Raw genomic sequence first — 13,805 nt, forward strand, 5'->3', positions numbered from 1 at the left:
CAAATGCTTATCCTTCCTAAGTGTTGGCTGCAGTATAGATGTGGTAATATGGAGTAGGTATGATCATAGATCGTTTCAGGTGAAGACTTGTTATTCAACAGAGAATTTGCGACAGAACTGATGGTTCCTTTTCTTTTAATATCTACCTTAAGAAATGATCGGGGCAATTTATATTCGTAATATATATCAAATATCCGAAATTAATATTTTATGAGAATAAATCTATAAGATTCGGGTGAACAACCAAATACTATATGAATTTACCTTTAAGTATGTGGAGATTTGATGTGTATTTTTTTATTACGTTCAAAATTCTTGACATGGTTGCAATTATGCCACGTAATGAGAGAACATTTAGCTTATTTTATTATTGCTTGTCTTATAATATCGAGTGAAAGGAAAACAAATATTTTTTTTCAAAGGAGCTGATCGCTTAAAAATTAAATTGTTATTTTGTGCTTCAACATTGTCGCCATAAATAGTGTAACAAGGTTAGTAATAACACTAGTCCAACAATTAAATAAAATATATGAATTAAAAGTCACTCTTAAACAGCTAATAATTACAATAACTAACTAAATATGAATACAGTATGAAAATATTTTTTATTTAGCTGAAATTGGTTGAGATATTTTTGCTTAGAAAATAATATTTTAGACTCTGTTTATGGTTGTGGTAAGATTTTAACATCGTAAACAGAGAAGGGCGGGCTTCCCACATGGTGGTGTGTGAGGCGGCAAGACAGACAAAACCTTTACTTCACACTCTTGGGAATCACTTTTGGACGTCCGAGTTAACCTGTTGCAGAAGTATGGCGTCACAGAAAACAATCAAGAACTTCTGTATGCCTGTCATTAAGCGCAAGAGCGAGGATTTAGAGGTTAGTGATGGACAAACATCTAGCCTTAAATTGTACATAGTGGATATTTTGCCGTGAACGGCTGAGTTCCGATTAAGTTAGGATTCCATTCACGCCTTGGTAAATTTTCACTTGTATTAAGTTAAAAATATATTATTCTAGTGTATCTGTGTGTGCTGAGACGGATATGACCTTCCTTTTTGGCGGAAATTAGCCGTTTTTTTTAGCGATTTTTTTTCGTTTGACGTTTTCCGAGAAAAAAAAAAGTGCCTAAGCGACTAACAAATACACAATAAAGCACTAGAAAAACAATAACCTAACCTAACCTGACCTGACCTGACCTGACCTGACCTGACCTGACCTGACCTAACTTAACTGACTCTCACCATATGATGGAATCACCTATTTCTTACCTTATTGGCCTGGTTCTTGTTCGTCGTTGCATTCTGGGATTCTTACACAACGCCACATATGTTGGTCTTTGCGATGTTTACATTCAGTCTTGCTCTTAGTACACTTTACTGAGGTTGGAAGAACACCATGCGATCGAAAAATGCTATAGTTTCTTCGTTTTTTTTCCAAAAACTCGCAATCAGCTCCATATACTTTAAGTGACACCCACCGCAGACTTCCATAGTCGGAACTGAACTTGAATTTCAAAATATGAGAGACCAAAAAGAATACTCGAATTTGATTGAGCCAAAAATACCGCAAATTCAACCCAAAAACATTTTAATTGGTTTCAAAATAAAAAAAGGCTTTTGAATGGCCGCTTGACGTGTACAGCAACGCATGCGGAGGATGATTTATGAAGGGGACGCAGGAGACACGGAGTGTTGGAGGAGAGGCAGACGATAATGGCGGGATGTTAATGGAAGAAAATATTTTGGAAGAGCTATCCCCGTTATTATACATTTCCACCGGTAATGTAATAGATGAAAATTATCTTATAATTAGACGTCTTATTCGAATATGATAATAGATTAGTGGTAGGAATGAACGGTGCTACAAGAAAATAATACCCACGCGTTTACAGTTCGTTACATTTTCAATCGCTACAGGGGGCGACTGGCGTGTACTCCAAAAGCATAATGCTAACTCAACCTTGCCAGTGGAAACAACCATGTACATTTCAATGTGATCTATTTTGGTAAAGTTGCTTTAGTGCACACAATTCTGTTAGAAAGTCAAAACAATGTTTTTTCTAGTGTAGTTTTATGTGTTTTGATTGGGTGTGACCTTAATTTCCGTTGGAAATTGCCTGTTTTTTAGTTTATGGGGTTTTGGGTGGGGTGTTTTCCTACCAAAATTATGGTCAATCTTACCTCATTATTCCTCTTAGCTTTCCTTATCTCGGTTTTAACCCTACTCGCCAATACCTTATAATAACCCCGGAGGTAAATTTCGCCACGACTTATCCTTCTACCTATAGCCTTCCTTTGGCCAATGATGTTCTTTAAATAATTATTTATCCCTTTAGGGTCATTGTTGTCTGATCTGAGTTTTTTGTATGGTATGTTCTGCCTTTGTGCATTAAGTAACTCATTATCTAAATTTTCGTGGAACTCGGCAATCTCAGATCTCGTTATCAGGTCAGTCTCAACCGTCAGGTCTCCTGGTAAGGTGAGGTCGCCCTCTGTGGGTGCATTGAGTGAGGTCACCTCATGTGAGGTCATGTAGCTCACCCCCAAGTTTGACACCCCCTCCCTCAGCTGCCTCTTCAAACTGTCAAAGTTTTCCCTTCTGAAATCTGGTACTTTGGTGGAATTTTCCTTACGTCTGCCCTGAAAATCTAACTGGAATCTAATTTCTTTGTGATCGCTGTTTGCAAGCTCTTTCCCTACCTCGACATTGCTAATGACGTTTTCTCTGTTCGACAGAACTGAATCGAGTATATTATTACTCTGGGTGGGTTCGGCTATATGTTGACAGTCTGGATAGTTTTAAAATCACCTCTTGTTCTGAGTTACCCGTGGTGGTGTCTAAAGTTAAAGTAACCTACTATGGGCTTTCATCCCAGATAAGTTATCTATCAAGGTGGGGTCTATATATTACTCACCGTTGTTGCCTAAAGGTCAATTTATCCAAATTGTTTATTTAACTCTTTAGGCGTGTGGTGTGATGAATAAGTCTTCAGTTCCATTTGATTCCATTTTAATCATAATGCTAGCATAGCCTTGCTGGGAATATTTAGTGCACACAACTCTGTTAGAAAGTCAAAACAATGTTTTTCTAGTGTAGTTTTATGTGTTTTGATTGGGTTTGACCTTAATTTCCGTTGGAAATTGCCTGTTTTTTAGTTTCTAGGGTTTCGGGTGGGGCGTTTTCCGACCAAAATTATGGCCAATCGAATACTAAATACACAAAAAACTAGAAAAACAGGCATATAAACCTAACCAAACCTAACAGATTGTTTCTATTGTTTTAACTTGATTCCATAGTATGGTTGCTGTTGCGAGTTTCTTTCTGTCAAATGTAAACAAACACAGCGCTGTCACATTGCACAAAACCTGACAAGCCCCTGTAAAGGCACTAGTGAAGGGGACTGTACATGTTCATAAATATTTTCCAGTCTTAATCATTAATGTACAGTATTGACTGATAGTACACGTTTTATCACACTGTATCCACCACTTGTGTATTTTATATCCATCTCTCAGAATATTTACCTCACTTTAAAGATAACTTTTATTTGATTGAAGATGTAAATTTACAGGTTAATGATGTCACCAAAAAATCAAAGATTGATGAGCAAAATGATCCTTCCAGTGATCCTTCCAGTAAGTATTTAAACTGAAATTGTTTTGTAGTTAAGTTGGATCTCATGGAGTTTGGGCACCCCAGCCTATTTAACCTTATGAATAAACACTCTAATGCTAACCTAACTTTATCTAACCTAACCTAATCGAACATAACCTATCACAACCTATTCTAGCCTAGGATAGCCTCACCTAATCCTCCACTTCACATTAGGTTGGTTAATCATCAGGTGAAATAAGCAGGGGAACTTTAACGAAGATAAACCTCCTGGGCTGTTCATTGTGATATCTGTGTAGCTACTGTATTATACTAGACCATTTACAGCCGTTCTTGTGAATGTGAAGTACGATACAGTACAGTATCTTATGGACCTGAAGCTACAGTGCCTTGATGCATCCATGTTCCATTAAAGGTAATAATAAAAAGAATAAGTTGGCTTACCATTAACATATTCATTACTATACTATACTATATTTTATACTCCCCTGAGGCTGAGGTTTGGGGTGATGAAGAAGGAACAAGTGGTGACCTGAGCAGGGTTATGTCTTAGGGTAGTTCAAGTGATATTTCCAGGTTTAAATTAGAGATGATTATTAATTTCAGCTTCTCAACAATACTTGTATGATGTTCTCCTTTTAGTGTGGGGAATCATTCATCAAAGAACTGGACCATACCCCAAGGTGAACCATGTCTAGCTTGAATGTGTGTGATGATCTCATATGGTGGGTTAGTGAACCAGACCAATATTTGTCTGTGTCTAATATTGTGCAGTAGCTATTTAAAAACAAAAACAAATGGAATTTTATCTTGCCAACAACACATCTGCTTACTCCTTTGCATTTTGTATTTTTCTTTCTGTACTTTTCTCTCTTTTTTTTTATATTCTTTTCTTTTTCAGTTCATTATCTTTAACTTCGTAGAATTGTTCCTTCATTCTTCCTCTTTTCTTGTCTTGTTAAATTTCCACTAATACTCCTACATACTGTACTGTGGATGTGTATAACTGAGCAGGTATTGAAAAAATTTCAAAATTTCATAAGTTCTGCTAATACACATTGAAACATCAGCTTTAGACAAGTTGTTGATACTGTAACTGCATCACAAAATAAAGATTATTTATTACATGCTTAAATTGTCAAAGGATATTGAAGAAATACATGTATACCTCTCTAGGAACGCCCCCAACGTGTCGTGATGAGAAGGTCCAATCTGGCCTTACCCCAGAGCAGAAACAATGCATGATGCAAAACCAAATTAAGGTAGGTTTCATACATTAATGATTGTTGCTCAGTGTCTTGTGTTCCATTAGTTGGCTTATTATTGTTTTAATACAATATCAGTCAACTGGCTGTGAATTATTATACCATTTGTTTCTTTTATATGCTTACATTTCTTATTGACGCTTAAAAAGTTGTGATACCTGGCTAAGCACTGGCCATCACTGAATGCATTTTTGTTTATATGGCTACAGGGAAATTCTTACTAATTTTACAGGCAGAGATAAAACAACAGTGTAAGAAATCTCCAGGTCTGCATGAGAACATTGGTCATAGTTGGTACCTGGCCCTCAAGTCTCAGTTCTCTCAGCCCTACTTTGAGAAGGTGGGAAAAATACAGTATCTCTCTATCTCATCATTACCTGAACATTAGCCCTCTCAGTATACTGTATTTCACTTAAGATTAACTACTTTAGTGTAGTAGGTAGTATGGAGCTACCAAACAGGGAAGTACTACCGCCTGGTTGTTATAAAAAGTAAATTTTTGGTCAGATGTTAGAATGGGAAATCCTCCCATTTCATAATTGTTTTTATATCCCATTATGGCACTTTACCATGAGCAGTTCAAGACAGACAATGAACCAACACTCTACTTGAATATCATATTTAAGGTTAAAAAACATTTTTAAGTCATTCTCCTCCTTTAAGTCATCTTATCATTTAGTTCTCTTGTTGCTCTATATTGGATTTTATTTCTTACTCTAAGAAAGTACTGGAATTAGATATATGATTATATTGTTAGAAATATTCAAATTAAAAAGAACATTTCCTTTGATTACTGAACAGTTGAGTAAATTTTTGGAATATGAGCGCAATCGAGCAACAGTCTTCCCCCCAAAGGATCAGGTGTTCTCTTGGACTCAAGCATGTAAGTTGCAGGACATCAAAGTGGTCATCTTAGGACAAAATCCTTATCATATACCAGGACAAGCACATGGTCTATGTTTCAGTGTTCAGAACGGTGTGCCACCACCTCCAAGGTACAGAAAATTGTCTTAAGTTACTAAGTAACAATACATTCATTTAATTTCTCACCTTTAAACTTTTATTAGTCAATTAAACTAAAATGTCTTAATGTGGGTAACTAAGTAAAGGAAATTACCTGGGCACTCTTTTTAACTGTTCCATATTATTATTTATCACAAGTGCACTTTATAGACACAAATTTCATTTATTTACTGTCATTTGTTGAGGGGAGAAACAACTGAAAAAGCATGTAAATAGCATATACAGTGGGGAATGCTATAACGAACGGATCCTACTACGAATATTCCTATAACGAACGGTTTTACCTATAAAATTGAGAATGCTATAATGAACGAAACTCCTACAACGAACATAATTTAAATTTTTTTTTCTAATTTATTGTTTTATTACTACAAATATTAATGATATTCTTTATTTCAGGGGTTTAGATGCATATTTATGCACTTTTTTACAATTTTTACAATTTTATATTATATTTTTCAGTGTTAAGTGGTTGTATTTGGGGGCCTGGAACGGATTAATCCTATAACAAACGAATGCTATAACGAACAAGGTTCTAGAACCAATTAGATTCGTTATAGCATACCCCACTGTACAGTACTGTACAGTGAACCCTCACTTTACGCGGTCAATTGAACCCACGGCGGCCCGCGTAAAGTGAACAACATAACATATGGGATTAATTGAAATAGAGACCGGGCCGACCCCAAACTCCACTTTTTCAGACACAATACCTACGTTGTAGTAAAAATAACTTCTTAATTTTATGATGGCATGCACACATAATTAATAAGTAAGAGATATATCAATAATATTAGGTTTTTCAACACTTACATTAGTAGAAAAGATGGTTGGGCACACGGGGATGGGGGGTTGGTTCCGAGGCTGAGGGCAGATTATTGGCCCTCACCTGTATCACTTGTATCAATTGTATCACTATCCACCACAGAGGCTTGCAGGGCCTCTTTGTCAAACCCCTCAAAGTCCATACAAGTCCATATCCTCACTATCATTATCACTATCACTGACTTGGGCCGGCTGTGGTGGTTGGCGGGTGAAGAACTCGGTAATGTTTTGATGACTGGGCGACCTTATGTGCACCCTGCTCGCGCCGCTCTCCGCGTAAAAGGGTACACACACCGCGGAAAGTGAGCATTCCGGTTTCGGCAGGGTACCGCGTAAACGTGGAAACGCGTAAAGTGAAACCGTGTAAAGCGGGGGTTTACTGTACAGTAGAAGTCCAAAAATCTGGACTGCTTGGGGATTGGGTAGGTCCGTATTTTCGGATTTTACCGATTCTCAGGCAGTACTTTTAAAATTAATATTTAAGGAGGAATAAAGAAGAGATGAACAGGTACATTTTTATAGTTTATTCATTAGCAAATAAAGCATGCTTCATTTATCAAAACGAGCAGTTTTAAAGAAATATAAAGTCAACACTAGACAAAAATGTAAACAAACTGTCTAATACCATGACGAGTCTTGAAATTCCTAAGCCATCCATCACTAAATGCGCACTCTGATTCGATGTTCATTTGCTCCTTAAAAGACTTTGCTTTGGCAATAAGTATTGGCCCAGAAATTGCCATACCTTCTGATCGTTTTAACAAAAACCATTCGTGCAACACTTTATCAATATTTTCTAATTTGGGCCAATGTAAACTTTTTCTTTCAGCAATTTTAATGTAAGGCTCAGAAGAAGCTGTGAATTCTAGAATTTTATTCTTTGCCTTTTTTATATCATAAATTGTAGACTTTCCAATGTCGTATGTTTCCATTAGAACAGCATTGCTCACACCACGTTCTAGTTTCTTAATTATTTCAAGTTTGTCTCTCAATTTCAATGTGTTCTTCTTTCTCTTCACACATTGAAGTTTATCTACTTTAGGGGCCATTATTATGGGCCTGTACTCTGTACATGGAAAGAGTAGGACTCAAAATTACATACGTTGTCACAGTTTGATTGCTTGTTTTAAAGTGGCGATTGCGTGGTCGTTTGTTGTCGCTGTGCAGCTGTGGCATTCACTCATGCACACATACACACAAAAGATTTATTGTGCCTCAAATTTTACATTTCAGTTCAAGCTAATTACAAACTAACAAAATTAGCTACCTGTAATTTACAATTACTTATATTATTAGAATTATGTAAATTAATTTTTTAAAGCAACTCCATTCATTCACGTAACCCACAAAAGACCGCTAAATTTAAAAAGTTTGAGTTTTCGAAAAGTCCGGATTCTCGGGTGGTCCTGATTCCTGGCATCCGGATTTTTGGACTTTTACTGTAGTTGGACAGTTAGGGGACAAGAATTGATAGTTGGAAAAATATTGTTTATAACTGAAACATTGTCCATAATAAACAGTTTTCTCTTTGTATGTTATGAAAGTACTGCTGACAGAGAAAGAAAGGAGATGCCATGTCACATATTTTTGCATCCTCCATATTACCTTTTGATGGTTTATAATGTAGCTTTATGCTCTACATTTTTCTTTCATTGAATGAAGTTTACTCGGTCTGCTTTCTTGTCTCTCAGTTTCTGTGGGTTTATTTTCCCTGCTTCTGGTTTGTGTATACTGTGCCTGGTAAATGTTTCCTGACCCACTTTCTTTGTTTTTGCTCATGGACTTGATTTGTTTCACTTACATAATAAACAAAGTTTTCTTGTGTGTACAGTATATTCAGTAAAGATCTTTTATTAACACGGGAAAAAATGCATCCTTCTCAGTTTGGTGAACATGTACAAGGAACTGAAGTCAGATATCCCAGGATTTGAGCAGCCATCACATGGATACTTACTTGGTTGGGCACAACAAGGTAAGCCTGTGTGACTGAAAATAGTACTGTATTGTATATCCTCATTTCTTATGGTAAAGAAAGACAATGATGGTCTAGTTTGTGTAAAGAAAATTCATATCCCCCAAACAATATTTATTGCTATTATGTAGGAGTGATTAAATAGTGCGATAATGTCAGATATTGATTATAGTTAGAAGTGAGTTAATATTTTATGGTGTTGTAGTGACACCCTTCTGGGAATCTCTCGTGTTATTTCTTTACTTAGAATTAGTTTGGCCGCACAGAATCCCCTTCCAAAAACTAGAAATTGCAACTTAATCTGACCTTAAATACTTCTCCCACATCAAATTAAAGGTTCTCTTGAGGGTGAACCAAGTGTCATGTATTGATTACCAGATATTGTTCCTCACTATTGGTTGTGTATAGTGTCCCAGTACATTAGTGTGTGTGGTATCCTTCACTATCCAAATGATCTCCAACCTAAAATTTGCTTCTCTGAAGATTCTATTCTTACTTTTATTATTATTAATATTTTTTATTTTGTTTTTATAATTATTACTACAGCATATATATAGTGTAGAGTGTGTCTGCATAAGTTTCTGTGCTGTATATGCCTACTGTACTGTGCACATGATGTACATTTAATGTACATAAATATCTCGTATATACTGAACATGAACTATACAGCATATCTTTCATTTGTGTATTAAAATCAATGTGAATATGTTTTTCCCTAATTAATATACTTTTTATGTTGAATTGATATTTCAGGTCTTGACAAGATGTAAGCCAGGTAAGATATATAGCAATGTGGTTATGGAAATGGTAAGTCAGAGCAATTTTAATTTCTCTTACAGCTTAGTACAACCTTCTCTCTGAGGAAAGTTGTACTGAAACGTAAAAGAAATTAGAACTTTTTTGACTTACTGTTTCCATAACCACCCTTCTATCATTATGTGAGGCATTGAGAATACTTTTACTTTTATCCTCCTCGCCACTGATCGGCTTGTTAGCTGCTTGGGCGATTGGTCACGTCTCTGATTACTTTTCCTTTTCATTTATCTTCTTCACCAAAAGATCGGCTGTCTAGCCGCCCCGGGCGATCGGTCACGTCTCTGTTACGCACTGTTGGCAAATACTGGGCATGCACCGGCTCCTGAATGTACCTGAACCCGCTCCAGTGTTGGTCAAGTCTTGTCTTGAAAGAGCTCACACTTGGTGCCGTCACAACACTTTCTGGTAGATTGTTCCAAGAGTTTACAACCCTCACTCCGAAAAAGTTTGCCCTCATGGTTTTCTGGACTTGCGGCTTCTTCAATCTTGAGCTGTAACATGAGGGCATAGGTCTGAGTTTCTCAACTCGGCTCAATTTCGAGGTTGTACTGCATGATTTTGGCCCTTGTTTTCTTACGGGGATTGCCTGACATCATTACCTGATAGAAGAATGTTGGGGCTATGGACTAACTTAGAAAATGGGAAATTGGACAATCCGGTGATACGCCCCTGCTTTTCTAAATGCCTCATATGTTGTGATGGATGTTCAGCAATATACAGAATCCTTTACACTGCTTATGTCTTTAAAAAATCTTTATCACTACAGAGTTAAATTACTGTACTTAAAATATGTACGTATTGACTTAAACCTACTTGTCCTGTGATGAAATTCTGTACAGAATGATGATAATCTTATGTTGGCAGTCAAACAAATTTTTCTGGTTAACCTTATAATTTCACAATACAGTTTATATGAACATCAGTCAAACTACGTATTATTCAATCAGTTGCTGAATATCTTAAAGTCTGTGTAATTTTGTTGGTGGTGAGAAAAAACTTAAATTACTATTTTGTTTCATGCATTAATTGTTATTAGATCTCAAACTGTATTATTCTGGAGTTATTTGCTGCCACTAATATAACTGCCATGTTGAAAGATACTGTATGCTTTTGGTGGCATAATTATATCTAAAGATTGTCTCATGGCTTCTGTCCAAAACTTATCAAGTTATCCATCCAGTTAAAAGACCAATGTTATTAAAAACAAAACAAAAAATACACTGTGGCTCATCATATGGACATGTTTCTCGCAATGGCCAAGAAATTGTCCTCTCTCCATGTGATTCTTGCTCAAGGTTAGGTTTCTCGAGAATTGCAATAGACAATGTGACGAGATTTGTCCGTATGATTGGCCTCGGCTTAAAACTTTATCAGCCGACCACCATATCGACAATGAGGTACCACTTGTTGCATGGCAGGGGAGAGGAGGCCATGAGGTAGAGTCATCACCAAAGAATATGCAAAGTATACCAAACTGTATTGCAGTTGTTTGCCCCATGCACCCCTTTCACCATATGTCAGAATGTCATTCCCCCCTCCTTTCCAAGATTGTCTGCCTCAAAAAGTGCATTCCAAATAATATGCATATAAAACTGAAAATCCTTTATTTTTTCCATATTAGTATCAGTTTCCCCCCCCTGGTTGAGAACCCCTGCTGTATTGTATTGAAATGTCATTGATCTGATCTACTGTTAAAAGTTTTCAGTAATGTTTCGTTAATACCATTATGCTTTATAACTCCACCCCATAACTATTTAAAAAAAACTTATCCCTTTCAGGTGTCTTACTACTCAATGCTTGTTTAACAGTCAGGGCCCACAAAGCTAACTCGCATAAGGACGAAGGCTGGGAGAAGTTTACCGACTCGGTCATCAAAACAATATCAGTACATAATGAAGGTGTTGTTTTCCTTTTGTGGGGATCATATGCCAAGAAGAAAGCTAAAGTTGTTCATACGGTAAACTACTTTTAACTCACTGTATAGTATCCTTCACTACCTCATCCCTGGCCTGCATTAATTCCTCAGATTACATCTTGTTTCTATTGTCATATAATCCTTCTGTTACAATCCCACCCTACAATTCCTTTCTTATAGGCAGTTTTCTTTTGCTTTATTGTGCACTATAAAACATTCTGTAAATATTGACATTGCGCTTTTTACTTGTTTTAAGATTTCTGGGGGAAACCATTATCTTGCAATGCCTCTTGGTGTTCTGCCAAGTATTCCCTTATTATAGGTATTTAAACTGTATCATGTTAATAACATTCCTTCATGTTTATGTGTTTGGGTGCCCACCATTCTTTTCTCCTTTTGTTTACTTCTTTTTGGACAGACATTTGCTAACTGTTTCACAAAATGACAGAATTCATTTATTGATGATTTCTATAATTCAGGAACTTTCCAGCTCTCAAAATTGTAGAGGCAGCTGATGACAACTCTGTATTGAGGAGACTTTACTTGTACCAAGCTGCCTAATGTCTGGATGTAATATACACGGGATCTTCAATGAATATGAGGAACCCTTGCTTATTTTGCCTGATGATTACCGGTAAACACCCTAATGGTAATTGGGGGCTTATATTAGGGTAGTTTATGTTAAGTTAGTTTTTGTTAGGCTAACATTGGAGTGATTAATCATCAGATACTGGTAATCTTTTATTAGGTTTAGGAACTAGGATAATTGTATTTTGTATTTTACAGAGAAGAAATATTGATGGATAGAGTAAATCCAAATTAATTTCTTTTGAATATAACTTTCATTTTCTTTCATGTTTTTCATCTAACGTTTTGATTTTGCTACTTATTGATGATGTCTTTTTCTTTAGATATACATCTTGCACACAGCTTGTCCTAGCTTATCTTGTGGAAATGCTCCAGACAGTGCCTGCAAGCAATAACCTGGCTCAGGCCATGTCAGCTAATCATGGAGTTATCTTCCCATAGGTGTATTTTAGGAAAAAATCTTTCTTATGCTTGCTTATCTAGACCCTTAATACAAAACAACATTTTGTGTCCTCTTATGCACAAAAACTGGAATGCAAGGAACATGAAGCATCCATTGATGTTGGCTCCCATCTCTACAACTAACACCAGTTGATGTTGGCTGCTGTTTAGTGGTTAATGGCATTTCTTGTTTGGGTTGTATAGTCTATATTTTCTCGTTTTATTATAGTACTTAAGTTTGTAATGACTTTTTTTCTTTTTTTTTCACCACAGAAGAAACATCATCTGCTCAAGGCTGCATTACCACTGTTTGGTCATCGTGGGTTCTTTGGATGCAAACACTTCTCCAAGTGTAATGAACTTCTTGAGAAGGGGGGGAAGAAGCCAATAGATTGGACATATTTGCCACCACATATATAATAAGGATGAATTGAAGTTCATGATCATCAGTGTTTTACAACCATTTTCATTTGTAAATGTTGCCTTTGCCTTGTTCATTACAGTACTATTTTTTTAACACTGATTAACCCTATTTCACATCAAGATGTGAATTGTGTCAAATCATTAGGTAGTGCTATTTGCTTCGTTGATGCGAATTATGTCATCGAACTTTAAAAAAAAAATTTACTCCCCAAAAAGTTTTCAAGCGCATTGGGTCAAATTTTCGTGCATCATTGATGACTCCATGATCTTGCTGGGGAAGCTTCTGATTGGTCACATTTGCACCTTTTTGCCTTTTCCATATGTCTGGTAAATGTTTTTGACTGATGGAGAGGCATTTGTTTACAAATTTGTTTTTGTTTTATTCTATATTGCCAAATGAGAAGTTTCAGTTTCCTCTGTTTTGTCATCTGCTACCTACAACTATTCATTTCACTCTTTATACAGTTATACATAGATAACAAATATGGTTGTTCCAGGCACCAATATGTGTCAGTACTGATGCAGGAAGGTAAGGAAGCCTATTCATGGCCGCATTAGCAGATTAAAGTCTAGCCACCAAAAGATTCTCTTCAGTAGTAGTATTGAAGAATGGAAAGTGTTGGGTCTGATGGACCAGCATCAGAAACAAGTGGAAGTGATTTATTGCTAGAAAAGGCTGATGCTCACTATTTGGTGCTTTCATTACCATTGTCCTATGCATTCATATGCCAGAAGGAAGGCAAGAATATAATTTATATTTAATGCTGTACAGGTATTGTTTATTTTTACATAAAAACTTTCATTACATAATTGGTATTAATTCTTTCTAAACAGTCAGTTTATGTGTACTGTACTGTATATAAGTATATGTGAGTCTGGAAGGTTGTGAGCATTTTTAAGGGTTAAAGATTTTGTGGCAAT

The 13,805-nt window shown here is 36.2% G+C and overlaps 1 protein-coding gene across 2 annotated transcripts; it reads left to right on the plus strand.

Moving 5' to 3' along the window:
- Positions 1–709: 709 nt before the first annotated feature.
- LOC121878311 (uracil-DNA glycosylase-like) lies at positions 710–13,427 on the plus strand. 2 transcript variants are annotated; one of them, XM_042384419.1, is made up of 8 exons: positions 710–880; positions 3,576–3,639; positions 4,793–4,878; positions 5,114–5,221; positions 5,683–5,876; positions 8,613–8,701; positions 11,296–11,474; positions 12,735–13,427. In XM_042384419.1, the coding sequence occupies exons 1-8, from the start codon at positions 719–721 to the stop codon at positions 12,879–12,881; spliced, it is 1,029 nt and encodes a 342-aa protein (XP_042240353.1). In that variant the 5' UTR covers positions 710–718; the 3' UTR covers positions 12,882–13,427. The 2 variants fall into 2 exon arrangements, with proteins under 2 accessions (XP_042240353.1, XP_042240361.1); XM_042384427.1 differs by lacking the exon at positions 12,735–13,427 and adding an exon at positions 9,455–9,476.
- The last annotated feature ends 378 nt before the right edge of the window (positions 13,428–13,805 follow it).

Source organism: Homarus americanus, unplaced genomic scaffold (assembly GCF_018991925.1).
Source record: "Homarus americanus isolate GMGI-L3 unplaced genomic scaffold, GMGI_Hamer_2.0 scaffold33468, whole genome shotgun sequence".
Taxonomy (NCBI): Eukaryota; Metazoa; Arthropoda; class Malacostraca; order Decapoda; family Nephropidae; genus Homarus; species Homarus americanus.

What these genes read in the sequence shown, in the direction of transcription:
- LOC121878311 (XM_042384419.1), top strand. Translation starts at nt 719, where the DNA reads ATGGTGGTGTGTGAGGCGGCAAGACAGACAAAACCTTTACTTCACACT. An exon ending in GCAAGAGCGAGGATTTAGAG is followed by an intron (nt 881 to 3,575) that starts GTTAGTGATGGA and finishes GTAAATTTACAG; the next exon opens with GTTAATGATGTCACCAAAAA. An exon ending in GGTGTGCCACCACCTCCAAG is followed by an intron (nt 5,877 to 8,612) that starts GTACAGAAAATT and finishes CATCCTTCTCAG; the next exon opens with TTTGGTGAACATGTACAAGG.